This window comes from Trichomycterus rosablanca, chromosome 5, assembly GCF_030014385.1.
Source record: "Trichomycterus rosablanca isolate fTriRos1 chromosome 5, fTriRos1.hap1, whole genome shotgun sequence".
Taxonomy (NCBI): domain Eukaryota; kingdom Metazoa; phylum Chordata; class Actinopteri; order Siluriformes; family Trichomycteridae; genus Trichomycterus; species Trichomycterus rosablanca.
In genome coordinates this window covers 21,024,384-21,039,151 of record NC_085992.1, presented here as the reverse complement: position 1 = coordinate 21,039,151, position 14,768 = coordinate 21,024,384, and the positions used below count along the sequence as shown (strand labels likewise).

Sequence of the window (14,768 nt, the reverse complement as noted above, 5' to 3'; positions counted from 1 at the left end):
TTCAGTGACCAGTATGAGAGAGTGTGAGAGCTGTACTACTAAATTAAACACACCTGCTCCCTATGCACACCTGAGACCTAGTAACACTAACAAATCACATGACATTTTGGAGGGAAAATGACAAGCAGTGCTCAATTTGGACATTTAGGGGTGTAGTCTCTTAGGGGTGTACTCACTTTTGTTGCCGGTGGTTTAGACATTAATGGCTGTATATTGAGTTATTTTGAGGGAAGAATAAATTTACACTGTTATATAAGCTGCACACAGACTACTTTTCATTGTGTCAAAGTGTCATTTTGTCAGTGTTGTCCCATGAAAAGATATACTTAAATATCTGCAGAAATGTGAGGGGTGTACTCACTTTTGTGATACACTGTATATACGTATATACTGTATATATATATATATATATATACACAGGGTGGGCCATTTATATGGATACACCTAAATAAAATGGGAATGGTTGGTGATATTAACTTCCTGTTTGTGGCACATTAGTATATGGGAGGGGGAAAACTTTTCAAGATGGGTGGTGACCATGGCGGCCATTTTGGATCCAACTTTAGTTTTTTCAATGGGAAGAGGGTCATGTGACACATTAAACTTATTGAGAATTTCACAAGAAAAACAATGGTGTGCTTGGTTTTAACGTAACTTTATTCTTTCATGAGTTATTTACAAGTTTCTGACCACTTATAAAATGTGTTCAAAGTGCTGCCCATTGTGTTGGATTGTCAATGCAACCCTCTTCTCCCACTCTTCACACACTGATAGCAACACCACAGAAGAAATGCTAGCACAGGCTTCCAGTATCCGTAGTTTCAGGTGCTGCACATCTCGTATCTTCACAGCATAGACAATTGCCTTCAGATGACCCCAAAGATAAAAGTCTAAGGGGGTCAGATCGGGAGACCTTGGGGGCCATTCAACTGGCCCACGACGACCAATCCACTTTCCAGGAAACTGTTCATCTAGGAATGCTCGGACCTGACACCCATAATGTGGTGGTGCACCATCTTGCTGGAAAAACTCAGGGAACGTGCCAGCTTCAGTGCATAAAGAGGGAAACACATCATCATGTAGCAATTTCAAATATCCAGTGGCCTTGAGGTTTCCATTGATGAAGAATGGCCCCACTATCTTTGTACCCCATATACCACACCATACCATCAATTTTTGTGTTCCAACAGTCTTGGAGGGATCTATCCAATGTGGGTTCGTGTCAGACCAATAGCGGTGGTTTTGTTTGTTAACTTCACCATTCACATAAAAGTTTGCCTCATCACTGAACAAAATGTTCTGTGTAAACTGAGGGTCCTGTTCCAATTTTTGTTTTGCCCATTCTGCAAATTCAGTGCGCCGATCTGGGTCATCCTCGTTGAGATGCTGCAGCAGCTGGAGTTTGTAAGGGTGCCATTTGTGAGTAGCTAATATCCGCCGAAGGGATGTTCGACTGATGCCACTCTCCAGTGACATGCGGCGAGTGCTACGCTGTGGGCTCTTGCTGAATGAAGCTAGGACAGCCACTGATGTTTCTTCATTAGTGACAGTTTTCATGGGTCCACATTTTGGCAAATTCAACACTGAACCAGTTTCACGAAACTTGGCAAGCAGTTTGCTAACTGTAGCATGGGAGATGGGTGGTCTCGTAGGGTGTCTTGCATTGAAATCTGCTGCAATGACCCGGGTACTGCGTTCACCAGACATCAACACAATTTCTATCCGCTCCTCACGTGTTAACCTCTGCGACATGTCAATGGCTGTAAACAAAGAGAAGCTTGTAAATAACTCATGAAAGAATAAAGTTACGTTAAAACCAAGCACACCATTGTTTTTCTTGTGAAATTCTCAATAAGTTTAATGTGTCACATGACCCTCTTCCCATTGAAAAAACTAAAGTTGGATCCAAAATGGCCGACTTCAAAATGGCCGCCATGGTCACCACCCATCTTGAAAAGTTTTCCCCCTCCCATATACTAATGTGCCACAAACAGGAAGTTAATATCACCAACCATTCCCATTTTATTTAGGTGTATCCATAAATGGCCCACCCTGTGTATATATATATATACTGTATATATATACACATACAGTATATTAGGGCTGTCGAAGTTAACGCAAATTCTATACAGGAAAAATGTACCTATACAGGCAGTGACCCGCATTGTTATGTTTTGTACTTTTGTACGAAATACAAATGACACTAGTTATGTGGAGAACGAGTTGTCTTTATTGCTTAATCCACAACTTGGAGCATCACACTCAAACATAACACGCCGTTACCCGCTGGTCACCTGATACACATATCAGCTCAGTGACGTACAGTGGTAACGTGATACGCAGATCACGTAAATGATATATATCACACACATGATAATAATAAGCTTTTTTCTCTCTTAATTTTCCCTGACAAGTGAAAAACCAAAATATAGCAACCTTAACATTATGAGGAAGAATTTCAAAGATATTCCTTTGCAATACTTTATCATTTCAAGAATATGATACAGACTGACCAACACTATTAAGCCAAATCAGCATTGGACGCTGAGCTTCTGCAAGATGATTGGAGGATCAGTGGAAAGGCTGAATCCCGTTTTCATTGATTTTCATTCATTCATTCTCAAACTCAAACTCAAAAGAAGCTTTATTGGCATGACAAATAGGGACATTCGTATTGCCAAAGCAATACACTTCATTAGTCACTTCATCACTAGGAGCTTCAGTCCCATCGCGGATTTTGCGAGTGAAGTCGAAAGACAAACTGCAACCCATTTCAGGCCATTTTCTTGTAAAAGGAACAGAGGGCAGAATTTATGTGTAAATAAATTGACAAATTTTATGATGTAAGCCGACAATGAGCTTCCCCTCTTTGAAAGACCAGCAGCTGCCACTGATATATACAGTGCCTTGCAAAAGTATTCAGCCCCCTTGAACTTTTCAACCTTTTGCCACATTTCAGGCTTCAAACATAACGATATGAAATTGTAATTTTTTGTGAAGAATCAACAACAAGTGGGACACAATCGTGAAGTGGAACGAAATTTATTGGATATTTTAAACTTTTTTTAGAAATAAAAAACTGAAAAGTGGGGCGTGCAATATTATTCAGCCCCCTTGCGTTAATACTTTGTAGCGCCACCTTTTGCTGCGATTACAGCTGCAAGTCGCTTGGGGTATGTCTCTATCAGTTTTGCACATCGAGAGACAGAAATTTTTGCCCATTCTTCCTTGCAAAACAGCTCGAGCTCAGTGAGGTTGGATGGAGAGCGTTTGTGAACAGCAGTTTTCAGCTCTTTCCGCAGATTCTCGATGGGATTCAGGTCTGGACTTTGACTTGGCCATTCTAACACCTGGATACGTTTATTTGTGAACCATTCCATTGTAGATTTTGCTTTATGTTTTAGATCATTGTCTTGTTGGAATATAAATCTCCGTCCCAGTCTCAGGTCTTTTGCAGACTGCAACAGGTTTTCTTCCAGAATGGTCCTGTATTTGGCTCCATCCAACTTCCCATCAATTTTAACCATCTTCCCTGTCCCTGCTGAAGAAAAGCAGGCCCAAACCATGATGCTGCCACCACCATGTTTGACAGTGGGGATGGTGTGTTCAGGGTGATGAGCTGTGTTGCTTTTACGCCAAACATAACGTTTTGCATTGTGGCCAAAAAGTTTGATTTTGGTTTCATCTGACCAGAGCACCTTCTTCCACATGTTTGGTGTGTCTCCCAGGTGACTTTTTATAGATATCTTTGAGAAATGGCTTTCTTCTTGCCACTCTTCCATAAAGGCCAGATTTGTGCAGTGTACGACTGATTGTGTCCTATGGACAGAGTCTCCCACCTCAGCTGTAGATCTCTGCAGTTCATTCAGAGTGATCATGGGCCTCTTGGCTGCATCTCTGATCAGTCTCCTCCTTGTTTGAGCTGAAAGTTTAGAGGGACGGCCGGGTCTTGGTAGATTTGCAGTGGTCTGATACTCCCTTCATTTCAATATAATCGCTTGCACAGTGCTCCTTAAGATGTTTAAAGCTTGGGAAATCTTTTTGTATCCAAATCCGGCTTTAAACTTCTCCACAACAGTATCTCGGACCTGCCTGGTGTGTTCCTTGGTCTTCATGATGCTCTCTGCGCTTTAAACAGAACTCTGAGACTATCACAGAGCAGGTGCATTTATACGGAGACTTGATTACACACAGGTGGATTCTATTTATCACCATCAGTCATTTAGGTCAACATTGGATCATTCAGAGATCCTCACTGAACTTCTGGAGTGAGTTTGCTGCACTGAAAGTAAAGGGGCTGAATAATATTGCACGCCCCACTTTTTAGTTTTTTATTTCTAAAAAAAGTTTAAAATATCCAATAAATTTCGTTCTACTTCACGATTGTGTCCCACTTGTTGTTGATTCTTCATAAAAAATTACAATTTCATATCGTTATGTTTGAAGCCTGAAATGTGGCAAAAGGTTGAAAAGTTCAAGGGGGCTGAATACTTTTGCAAGGCACTGTATATATATATATATATATATATATATATATACTGGTGCTGGTCATAAAATTAGAATATCATTAAAAAGTAGATTTATTTAAGTAATTCTATTTAAAAAGTGAAACTTGTATATTATATTCATTCATTACACACAGACTGATATATTTCAAATGTTTATTTCTTTTAATGTTGATTATTATAACTGACAACTAATGAAAACCCCAAATTCAGTATCTCAGAAAATTTGAATATTGTGACAAGGTACAATATTGAAGACACCTGGTGCCACACTCTAATCAGCTAATTAACTCAAAACACTTGCAAAGGCCTTTAAATGGTCTCTCAGTCTAGTTCTGTAGGCTACACAATCATGGGGAAGACTGCTGACTTGACAGTTGTCCAAAAGACGACCATTGACACCTTGCACAAGGAGGGCAAGACACAAAAGGTCATTGCTAAAGAGGCTGGCTGTTCACAGAGCTCTGTGTCCAAGCACATTAATAGAGAGGCGAAGGGAAGGAAAAGATGTGGTAGAAAAAAGTGTACAAGCAATAGGGATAACCGCACCCTGGAGAGGATTGTGAAACAAAACCCATTCAAAAATGTGGGGGAGATTCACAAAGAGTGGACTGCAGCTGGAGTCAGTGCTTCAAGAACCACCACGCACAGACATATGCAAGACATGGGTTTCAGCTGTCGCATTCCTTGTGTCAAGCCACTCTTGAAAAAGAGACAGCGTCAGAAGCGTCTCGCCTGGGCTAAAGACAAAAAGGACTGCTGAGTGGTCCAAAGTTATGTTCTCTGATGAAAGTAAATTTTGCATTACCTTTGTAAATCAAGGTTCCAGAGTCTGGAGGAAGAGAGGAGAGGCACAGAATCCACGTTGCTTGAGGTCCAGTGTAAAGTTTCCACAGTCAGTGATGGTTTGGAGTGCCATGTCATCTGCTGGTGTTGGTCCACTGTGTTTTCTGAGGTCCAAGGTCAACGCAGCCGTCTACCAGGAAGTTTTAGAGCACTATATGCATCCTGCTGCTGGCCAACTTTATGGAGATGCAGATTTCATTTTCCAACAGGACTTGGCACCTGCACACAGTGCCAAAGCTACCAGTACCTGGTTTAAGGACCATGGTATCCCTGTTCTTAATTGGCCAGCAAACTCGCCTGACCTTAACCCCATAGAAAATCTATGGGGTATTGTAAAGAGGAAGATGCGATACGCCAGACCCAACAATTCAGAAGAGCTGAAGGCCACTATCAGAGCAACCTGGGCTCTCATAACACCTGAGCAGTGCCACAGATTGATGGACTCAATGCCACGCCGCATTGCTGCAGTAATCCAGGCAAAAGGAGCCCCAACTAAGTATTGAGTGCTGTACATGCTCATACTTTTCATGTTCATACTTTTCAGTTGGCCAACATTTCTAAAAATCTTTTTTTTGTATTGGTCTTAAGTGATATTCTAATTTTCTGAGATACTAAATTTGGGGTTTTCATTAGTTGTCAGTTATAATCATCAACATTAAAAGAAATAAACATTTGAAATATATCAGTCTGTGTGTAATGAATGAATAATATTCAAGTTTCACTTTTTGAATGGATATATAATACAATATAGACATTTATGTGAAAAAGTTAAGCATTTGACATTTGAGCTTCAATTGAACAGTTTTGAGAGATGGAGCTTATGTAACTAAACAAATAAAATGGAAAAAAATACTTTTAAACACAAGTTGTAAAATGTAATGAACAAAAAAAATTTAACAGTTTTGAGAGATGGAGCTTATGTAACTAAACAAATAAAATGGAAAAAAATACTTTTAAACACAAGTTGTAAAATGTAATGAACAAAATTGAACAGTTTTGAGAGATGGAGCTTATGTAACTAAACAAATAAAATGGAAAAAAATACTTTTAAACACAAGTTGTAAAATGTAATGAACAAAATTGAACAGTTTTGAGAGATGGAGCTTATGTAACTAAACAAATAAAATGGAAAAAAATACTTTTAAACACAAGTTGTAAAATGTAATGAACAAAAATGGAAATTTATTGTGAGGAAAAGTTAAGACACCCTGTAACCTTATTTCCCCCTTTGGCTAAAATAACCTCAATTAGACGTTTCCTATAACCATCTACCAGTCTCTGACATTGACTGGGAGAAAGTTTTTCCTACTCCTCCATGCAGAATTTATTCAGCTTTGTCGGGTATTAGGGTATTCTTGCATGCATAGCCCGTTTCAAATCACCCCACAGCATCTCAATAGGATTAAGATCCTGGCTTTGACTTGGCCATTTCAGAACTCTTCATTTCTGAATTTACTAGAATGTTTTGGGTCGTTTTCATGTTGCATGGTCCCCCTCCGCTTTAGCTTCAGTTTTTGGACAGATGATCTTACGTTTTCCTCTGATACAGTGAAGAATTCATTGTGGATTTTATAATGGAGAGCTTGCCAGGCCCTGCTGCTGCAAAGCAGCCCCAAACCATGACAATTCCATTCCATTATTCACAGTTGGTATGAGGTTTTTGTGCTCAAATGCTGTGTTTGGTTTGCACCAAACATGTCTTCTGTTATCCAAATAATTCAACTTTGGATTTATCTGTCCAAAGCACATTGTTCCAGAAGTCCTGGTCTTTGTCTAGGCGTTCTCTGGCAAACTTTAGTACCAAAGTTTTTTTTTGACAGCAAGGGTTTCCTCCTTGCACAACTCCCATGAAAATCAAACTTGTGCAGTCTCTTTCTGATGGTAGATGCATGTACCTTGCTATTAACTGTGGCAAGAGCTAGCTGTAGGTCCCGTGATGACATTGTAGGATTATTGAAAACTTCTTTATCCTGTGGTCTGCTCTTGGGCTGAACTTGTTAGGACGGCCTGACCTGGCCATGTTAACAGTTGTTTTAAATGTTCTCCACTTGAAAATTATTTTCCAGACAGTGGAATGGCTGATTTCTAATTGTTTTGAGATCTTTTTAAATCCCTTCCCAGACTCTAATGCATCTACAACTTTCTTTCTGAAGGCCTCAGAGAGCTCTTTAGATCACTTCACTCACTTCAACAATCAAGAGCAAACCAAACTAATGTCTGAGGTTTAAATAAATCCCCAATGTCCTCTAATGATGGTCTAATCATTGCAGCTGATGTGGTGGACTGAATTCTAATTTTAGACATTTTAAGTAGTAATAAATGTGGGGGAGCATCCCAAAGATGCTCGATTGGATTGAGATCTGGGGAAATTGGAGGCCAACACCTCAAATTCAACACCATAAACTCGTTGTTGTGCTCCTCAAACCATTCCTGAACCATTTTTGCTTCGTGGCAGGGCGCATTATCCTGCTGAAAGAGGCCACAGCCATCAGGGAATACCGTTTCCATGAAAGGGTGTACGTGGTTAGGTAGATGGTACATGTCAAAGTTACATACACATGGATGGCAGGACCCAGGGTTCCCAGCAGAACATTGCCCAAAGCATCACACCGACACCGCCGGCTTGCCTTCTTCCCATAGTGCATCCTGGTGCCATGTGTTTTTTAGGTAAGCGACTCGCAAGCACCCGGCCATCCATGTAATGTAAAAGAAAACGTGATTCATCAGACCAGGCCACCAGGGGTCAGCATGAGCACCCTGACTAGTCTGCGGCTATGCAGCCCCATACGCAGCAAAGAGCAATGCACTGTGTTTTCTGACACCTTTCTATCAGAACCAGCATTTACTTCTTCAGCAATTTGAGCTACAGTAGCTCGTCTGTTGGAATCGAACCACACAGGCCAGCCTTCACTCCCCACGTGCATCAGTGAGCCTTGGCCACCCATGACCCTGTCGCCGGTTTCCACTGTTTCTTCCTTGGACCACTTTTGATAGATACTGACCACTGGGAACACCCCACAAGAGCTGCAGTTTTGGAGATGCTCTGACAGTCATCTAGCCATCACAATTTCTCCCTTGTCAAACTTGTCTTCATAAATGCCTTATAAAAAGACATTGCCCTGATGGCAGCATGTGTCTTATTTAAGATCCCAATATACACCTCCACATCAGTAGTATTTTCCCCATATGCAAGTCGCTCATGCCAGTGGACACCCCATACCATGACAGATGATGGCTTTTGCATCTTTTACTAAATGGTCCATTGTATCTTTGGCAAAAATAATTTGATGAAGCTACAGCTTCAAAACTGCCATAAAAAGCCAGGTTACAGTTTGCAACCTCACATGGGGACATTAAAAGAGTTCTGCCCACTAAAAATGAATTCCATGTTTTTCATCAGTGTGGGATCATGTGTTTTTCTGAGAGTGATCTCTTGTTCCATATAAGGTTTTAACCTTTATGGATTTCTATGGACGTCATAGCTGCCTTAGATCACTGGATGGAGGTTGTTTAGCAGCCAAGAGTCCACCTGTCATTTAACCAAACTATTGGTTTCAACAGTTCTCATTAAACCAATCTTGGATGTTTTTTTTTCTTTGGGTTGCTACTTATGATAGGGTGTTCTAAATGGAGAAGCTGCTTCTATACAGTCCCAGCTGCTGCTGACGTGCATATCTGATTAGGGACTTTATTTAAACCTGTCCTTGTCACTATACACTTACAACACCTTGTGTGTGGCCACAAGAAGTCTTGGTGACTGGTAAAATATAGATGAAAACAAAGATGACAACAAAGTCTCCTTAGAAACATTCATAAAAGGTGTGCTCATCTCACATGTGCGTTGACTGACTGAGCACAATTAAAAAAAAACAGACTCGCAGCTATTCATAAAACATACCATTGTAGAAAAAGGGTCTACCTCTTATTATGGGCAGTTTGTTTGTTTGTTTGTTTATTGGGATTTTAACGTCTTGTTTTACACTTTGGTTACATTCACGACAGGAACGGTACTCATTACACAAGATTCTTCAGTTCACAAGGTTATATCAAACGCAGGCCTGGACAATTTTGTATCTCCAATTCACCTTACTTGCATGTCTTTGGACTTTGGGAGGAAACCGGAGCACCCGGAGGAAACCCATGCAGACACAGGGAGAACATGCAAACTCCACACAGAAAGGACCCGGACCACCCCACCTGGGAATCGAACCCATTACCTTCTTGCTGTGAGGCGACAGTGCTACCTATTATGGGCAGCGTTACAAGCAGTCAAGCCGCAAAGTCTGCACACCCCTTTCACTGTCACCATGTTTTATTACGTTACAGACTCATTCTATAATAGATTGAGCTCTTTTTTTGCCTCAAACATCTACACACAATCGCCAATAATTACGAAGTGTACACACCCTTAGCCTAATATTTGGTTGATGCACCTTTGGCAGCAATTACAGCTTTAAGGCGTCTTGGGAAAGAAGCTACGAGCTTGGCACACTTGTTTCTGGACATTTTTGCCTATTTTCTCATGGCATATCCTTGCAAGCTCCATCAGGTTGGATGGGGAGTGTTGGTACACAGCCATTTTTAGCTCCTTCCACAGATGTTTGATTGGATTTAGGTCTGGGCTCTGGCAGGGCCACTCAAGGACATTCACAGACTTTCTCCGTAGCCACTCCTTTGTTTTTCTGGCTGTGTGCTTCGGATCATTGTCATGTTGGAAGGTAAACCTTCGCCCCAGTCTGAGGTCCAGAGCGCTCTGGAGCAGGTTTTAAGGATCTTGGTGTACTTAGCTGCATTCTTTCCCTCTATCAGGACTAGTTGCCCCAGTCCCACTGCTGAAAAACATCCCCACATCATAATGCTGCCACCGCCATGCTTTACTGTAGGGATGGCATTAGCCAGGTGATGAGCGATGCCTTGTTTCCTTCAGACGTGACGCTTGGTATTCAGGACAGAAAGTTCAATTTTGGTTTCATCAGACCCAGAGAATCTTGTTTCTCATGGTTTGAGAGTCCTCTAGGTGCCTTTTGGCAAACTCCAAGCGTGCTGTCATGTGCCACCTGGCCACTCTACCATAAAGGCGTGATTTGTGAAGTGCTTCCTGGATGGTTGATCTTCTGATAGGTTCTCCCATCTCCACAAGGACATGCTGAAGTTCTGTCAGAGTGACCCTTGGGTTCCTGCTCACCTCCCAGACCAAAGCCCATCTTCCCTAATCGCTCAGTTTGGCAGAGTGGCCAGGTCTAGAAAGACTTTTGGTGGTTCCAAAGTTCGTACATTTACGAATGATGATGGTCACTGTGCTCTTTGGGACCTGTAACGCTGCAGCAATTTTTCTGTACCCTTCTCCAGATCTATGCCTTGATACAATCCTGTTTCTGAGGTCTGCAGATAATTCCTTTGACCCCATGGCTTGGAGTTTGCTCTGATATGCACTGTGGGACCTTATATAGGCAGGTGTTGGCAATCCCCCAACAATTACCACAGGTGGACTCCAATTAAATTGTAGAAACATCTCAAGCAGTATCAGTGAAAATAAAATGCTCCTCAGCTCACTTTTGGGTGTGAACACTTATGTACATATGATATTTTACATTTTGATTTTTAATAAATTAGCACAAATGTCTAAAAACGTGCTTTCACTTTGTTATTGTGGGCTATAATGAGTCTGCTCTACCTACTACATTAATAGGTACATTTATGACATCTAGCAGACTCTTTTATTCAAAGCAACTTATTCTTGTTAGTGAATACATTAAAAGCAGTTGAGGGTTAAAGGCCTTGCTCAGGAATGCCTTGCCCAATGGTGGTGGGACTTGATTACTAGTCCAGTGCCTTAACTATTACCACTGTCCCAATTCCACAACAACTGGACAATTTAACTGTCCAATTTTACAACAACCATTCTGGCAAACCAATCTGTCAATATGTAGTGACATGAACAAATTGCGCAACCCTAAATCAGAAAAAGTTGTTACAGTATGGACAATGCAAATAAAAAATGCAGTGTTTCCTACATTTACCTTTACAGACAGTGTGAACCCAGTATATTTCATATTTTGGTCAACTTCATTTTATTTGTTAATATACATCCGTTCCTGCATTTCAGGCTTGTAACAGGTTCTGAAAACATTTGGGATTGTAAAGCATTTAACAGTTTGTAATGTTTCCATTTCTTCTTACAACACTTAAAAGATGTTTTGGCACCAAGGATACCAGACTATAAAGTGTTATTTTGTCACATTTGTCCTGTAAACATGGCTTAAGGTGTGCAATAGTAAAGAGTTGTTGCATTTTTTTTATTTTAAAATTCTTCAGACATTCTCTATTGGAGAGGCATATGTTGTCTTGAAGACACCATATGTTGTACTAAAATCTTAATGAACTTAATGGTCATTTTTGTCATTTCTTTAACAAAAAGATCTGGAATACTGATTTATCTGACAATTCATGTTTTCATTGTGTGATAGTCCATCCCAGATGCCTTAGAGCCCAGATAATTTTACAACGCTTATTTTGTGCTTCTTTTTTGCACAGTAAAGTTTTAAGTGGCATCTGTAAATGTAACTCTGTATTGTAATGCTTGACAAAGATTTGCCAACGTAATTCCTTACCCATTACATTAGCTATGATGAGCTTTGATGAATAAAGGTTCTTGATGCAGTGTCATCTGAGGGATTGGAGATAACGAGTGTTTAGCTTAGGCTTGTACCCTTGCACTGAAATTCCTCCATATTCCTTAAATCGTTTGATATCTTGTACTGTGGAGAAATATGCAAATCCCTTACAATCTTTCATTGAGAAACATTGTTCACAATCACCTGTTGACATCACATGTTTGAAATTACATCATTATTTTACCTCAATATTAGCTTTAAATTGCCCATGTCCCAACTTTATTGGAATTTGTTCTAGGCGTGAAATACATAAATGGATGGTATATTAACAAGCTGACCAGACAAAACATAAAATATCTTGGGCTCATACTGTCTGCAATGAAATAAAAGTCAAATTAAATGTAGAAAACACTTTTGGAATTGTACATGCAACATAATGTTAGCACCTGATTGTGTGTTTAAAAATGTATAGTGTAAGTATGTACGTAGCAATAGTTGAAAATGTGTGCAACCAAGGCATGTAGAATTAATTTACTCATATTTAAACTGAAGTTATTCTCAGCTTTTGTCTTATCTTTCAAAAATGTATTAAATAGTTATTAAATAAAATGCCTAGCAAGAAAGTTCAAGTTCCACTTAGGAGAGTTTTTCAAGTAAACAAAAAAGGCTTTTGCAATAACACTATGTGAGAGAATAGTTCGACCTATATAATTTTAATGCAAAAATCATTGCAAAATGTTTTTAAACCCTAAGTATTTTGTGGTGCTCTATGCCGATTTTTTTTTTTGTTTTATTTACATAGTAACTAAATTCATAAATATGATTACTAATTTAAAGCTCTTATTTGAGATGTTAATTTTGGTAGTAAATGACTAATGTACAACTACAAGAAGGCACAAGAAGACATCAGTGTTTTATAACTTTTTTTCTTACTCAATGTTGTATGAATTTCCTCTCCTAGGAAATATGCTTTCTTTAAGCTGGCTTCTTTTTTCCTCTAGGTAAAAGTAAATTAGTGATATACACACTCCACACACTACATGTTTCTTTACATGTATAATTATTTTCATACTGAAATAAGGAATGTTGAATGGAACTTGAAACACTATAACAATACAAAATGTAATCAGAAATAGCACAAAATATAATGGTTTCCAAAATCAGTGTTATCCTTTAATTCTTTTAACCCATTGTCTCGTTGTTAAAGACAGATTTTTATGCAGCTCTGATAACTGTGTAATTTGTAATGTGTAATTTGTCATTTATCTCTACTTTTCTGATGACCCTTAGATCACCAGAACTACTTTGGTATAGATGAGAACCTTGGCCCAGTGGCCATCAGTGTGCGGCGTGAAAAGCTAGAAGATTGTAAGGAGAAGGAAAGGTCATCATATAATTATCGTATTGTCCTCAGAACCAGCCAGGTAAGAAAGTAAGAATTACTTTGACTTGTTCATTCTAATGTTAAACTGAATAATTGAAGAAATAATTAACTACTAATGTCAACCTCAGAAATCATTGAAAATCATACAGGACACAGAATCTTTTTCTTTGGAAATGGCATGAACCAAAGAGCAATAAAAAATTATTAAATGGAGTAAAATCTTTCATCACCCGTGTGCAAGTCTGATCAACCTTTTTGAAAAAGTTTACTACTGCTAAAGGTTTAACGCTGCATTTTAATGTCAATTTTAAATAGGAGTTAAAGTGCAATGCAAGCTGCAAATTGAATTTAGCTTTATTTAATATAAAATAAAATATAGATATAGATATACTGTCCTACTTGAAATAGTTTGTATTATTCACCTTGTTTTTTTCAAGTATTAATTGAATTTTCTCAAATGGTTGATACAAAGCTGTGTCTTTGATGAGCAAAAGAGAGATGAAAAGAGAAAATGTGATGAGAGTACTCAACAAAATGTGGTATAATGTGAGAAAGAAACCAAGTACAACATTTAAAGAACTTCGGACTGAGTTGGAGTCTGGAGCAATGGTTTCAATCCATATCATACACTACACAAAACAAGGCTTTATGGGCAAAGGCCAGTTAGGAAAGGCATAAAATGAGCTACTGAACTGAGACAAACCGCAGTCCTTCTGGAAAAATGTTATATGGACAGATGAAACCAGTGCATGACAATGCAAGATAATGCATAACAGCATTGACAAAATGAAGTGTAGAAAGAAAAGTGCATCTTGCCTACAGTGAATGGTACAAGATCAAATGGACTGGATAAAATTGGCTGGATTAAAATAGGCTGATTTAAACTGTCTATCAATGAGTCCTCATCTCAATCCAATTGAAACATTTGGGGAGAACTGGAAGTTGCTATTGGGAAAAGGAACCCTGCAAATTGTTAAGAGCTTCAGCTAGTTGTGATGGAAGAGTAGAAGAAACTACCATCAGAATGGTGCAAGAAGCTTACAGATGTTTAAAAAAATTGTTTGAAGGCTGTTGTTGTTGCCGAAGATTGTTTAACCAAGTACTAGAGCACATTCAGATGAGAAGTGGCAAAATGCCTTTTACTTTGGCTGTGCCATTGTTTCTAATGGATTGGGGCTGTGTCGCTTAGTTTGCCACTGCGCTTCCCTAAGTGGCTCACATTTGCCGTGTTAGCTTGTGATTTTAGTGCTTGCCACAGCGCTTAAAGTTTAATCTGATTGTTTTACCCAGTTTGCCGCTGACCTCTTCAAAGCGCTTTAATGATATAAACTGTTTCAAATTACAGTAAAAAAACACAAACATTTTTTTGTTGAATATATTCAAAGTTGGTACATCCAGTTATTTATGATTATATTGTTT

The 14,768-nt window shown here is 39.2% G+C and overlaps 1 protein-coding gene across 1 annotated transcript in view; it reads left to right on the top strand.

The window, feature by feature from the left end:
• The window catches only part of LOC134314748 (signal-induced proliferation-associated 1-like protein 2), a 183,989-nt gene that overhangs the window by 8,185 nt on the left and 161,036 nt on the right, over positions 1 to 14,768 (top strand). The window contains exon 2 of the mRNA XM_062995441.1: positions 13,256 to 13,389. Within this exon, the coding sequence (XP_062851511.1) occupies positions 13,256 to 13,389 (134 nt within the window). The remainder of the gene's footprint in view (positions 1 to 13,255; positions 13,390 to 14,768) is intronic.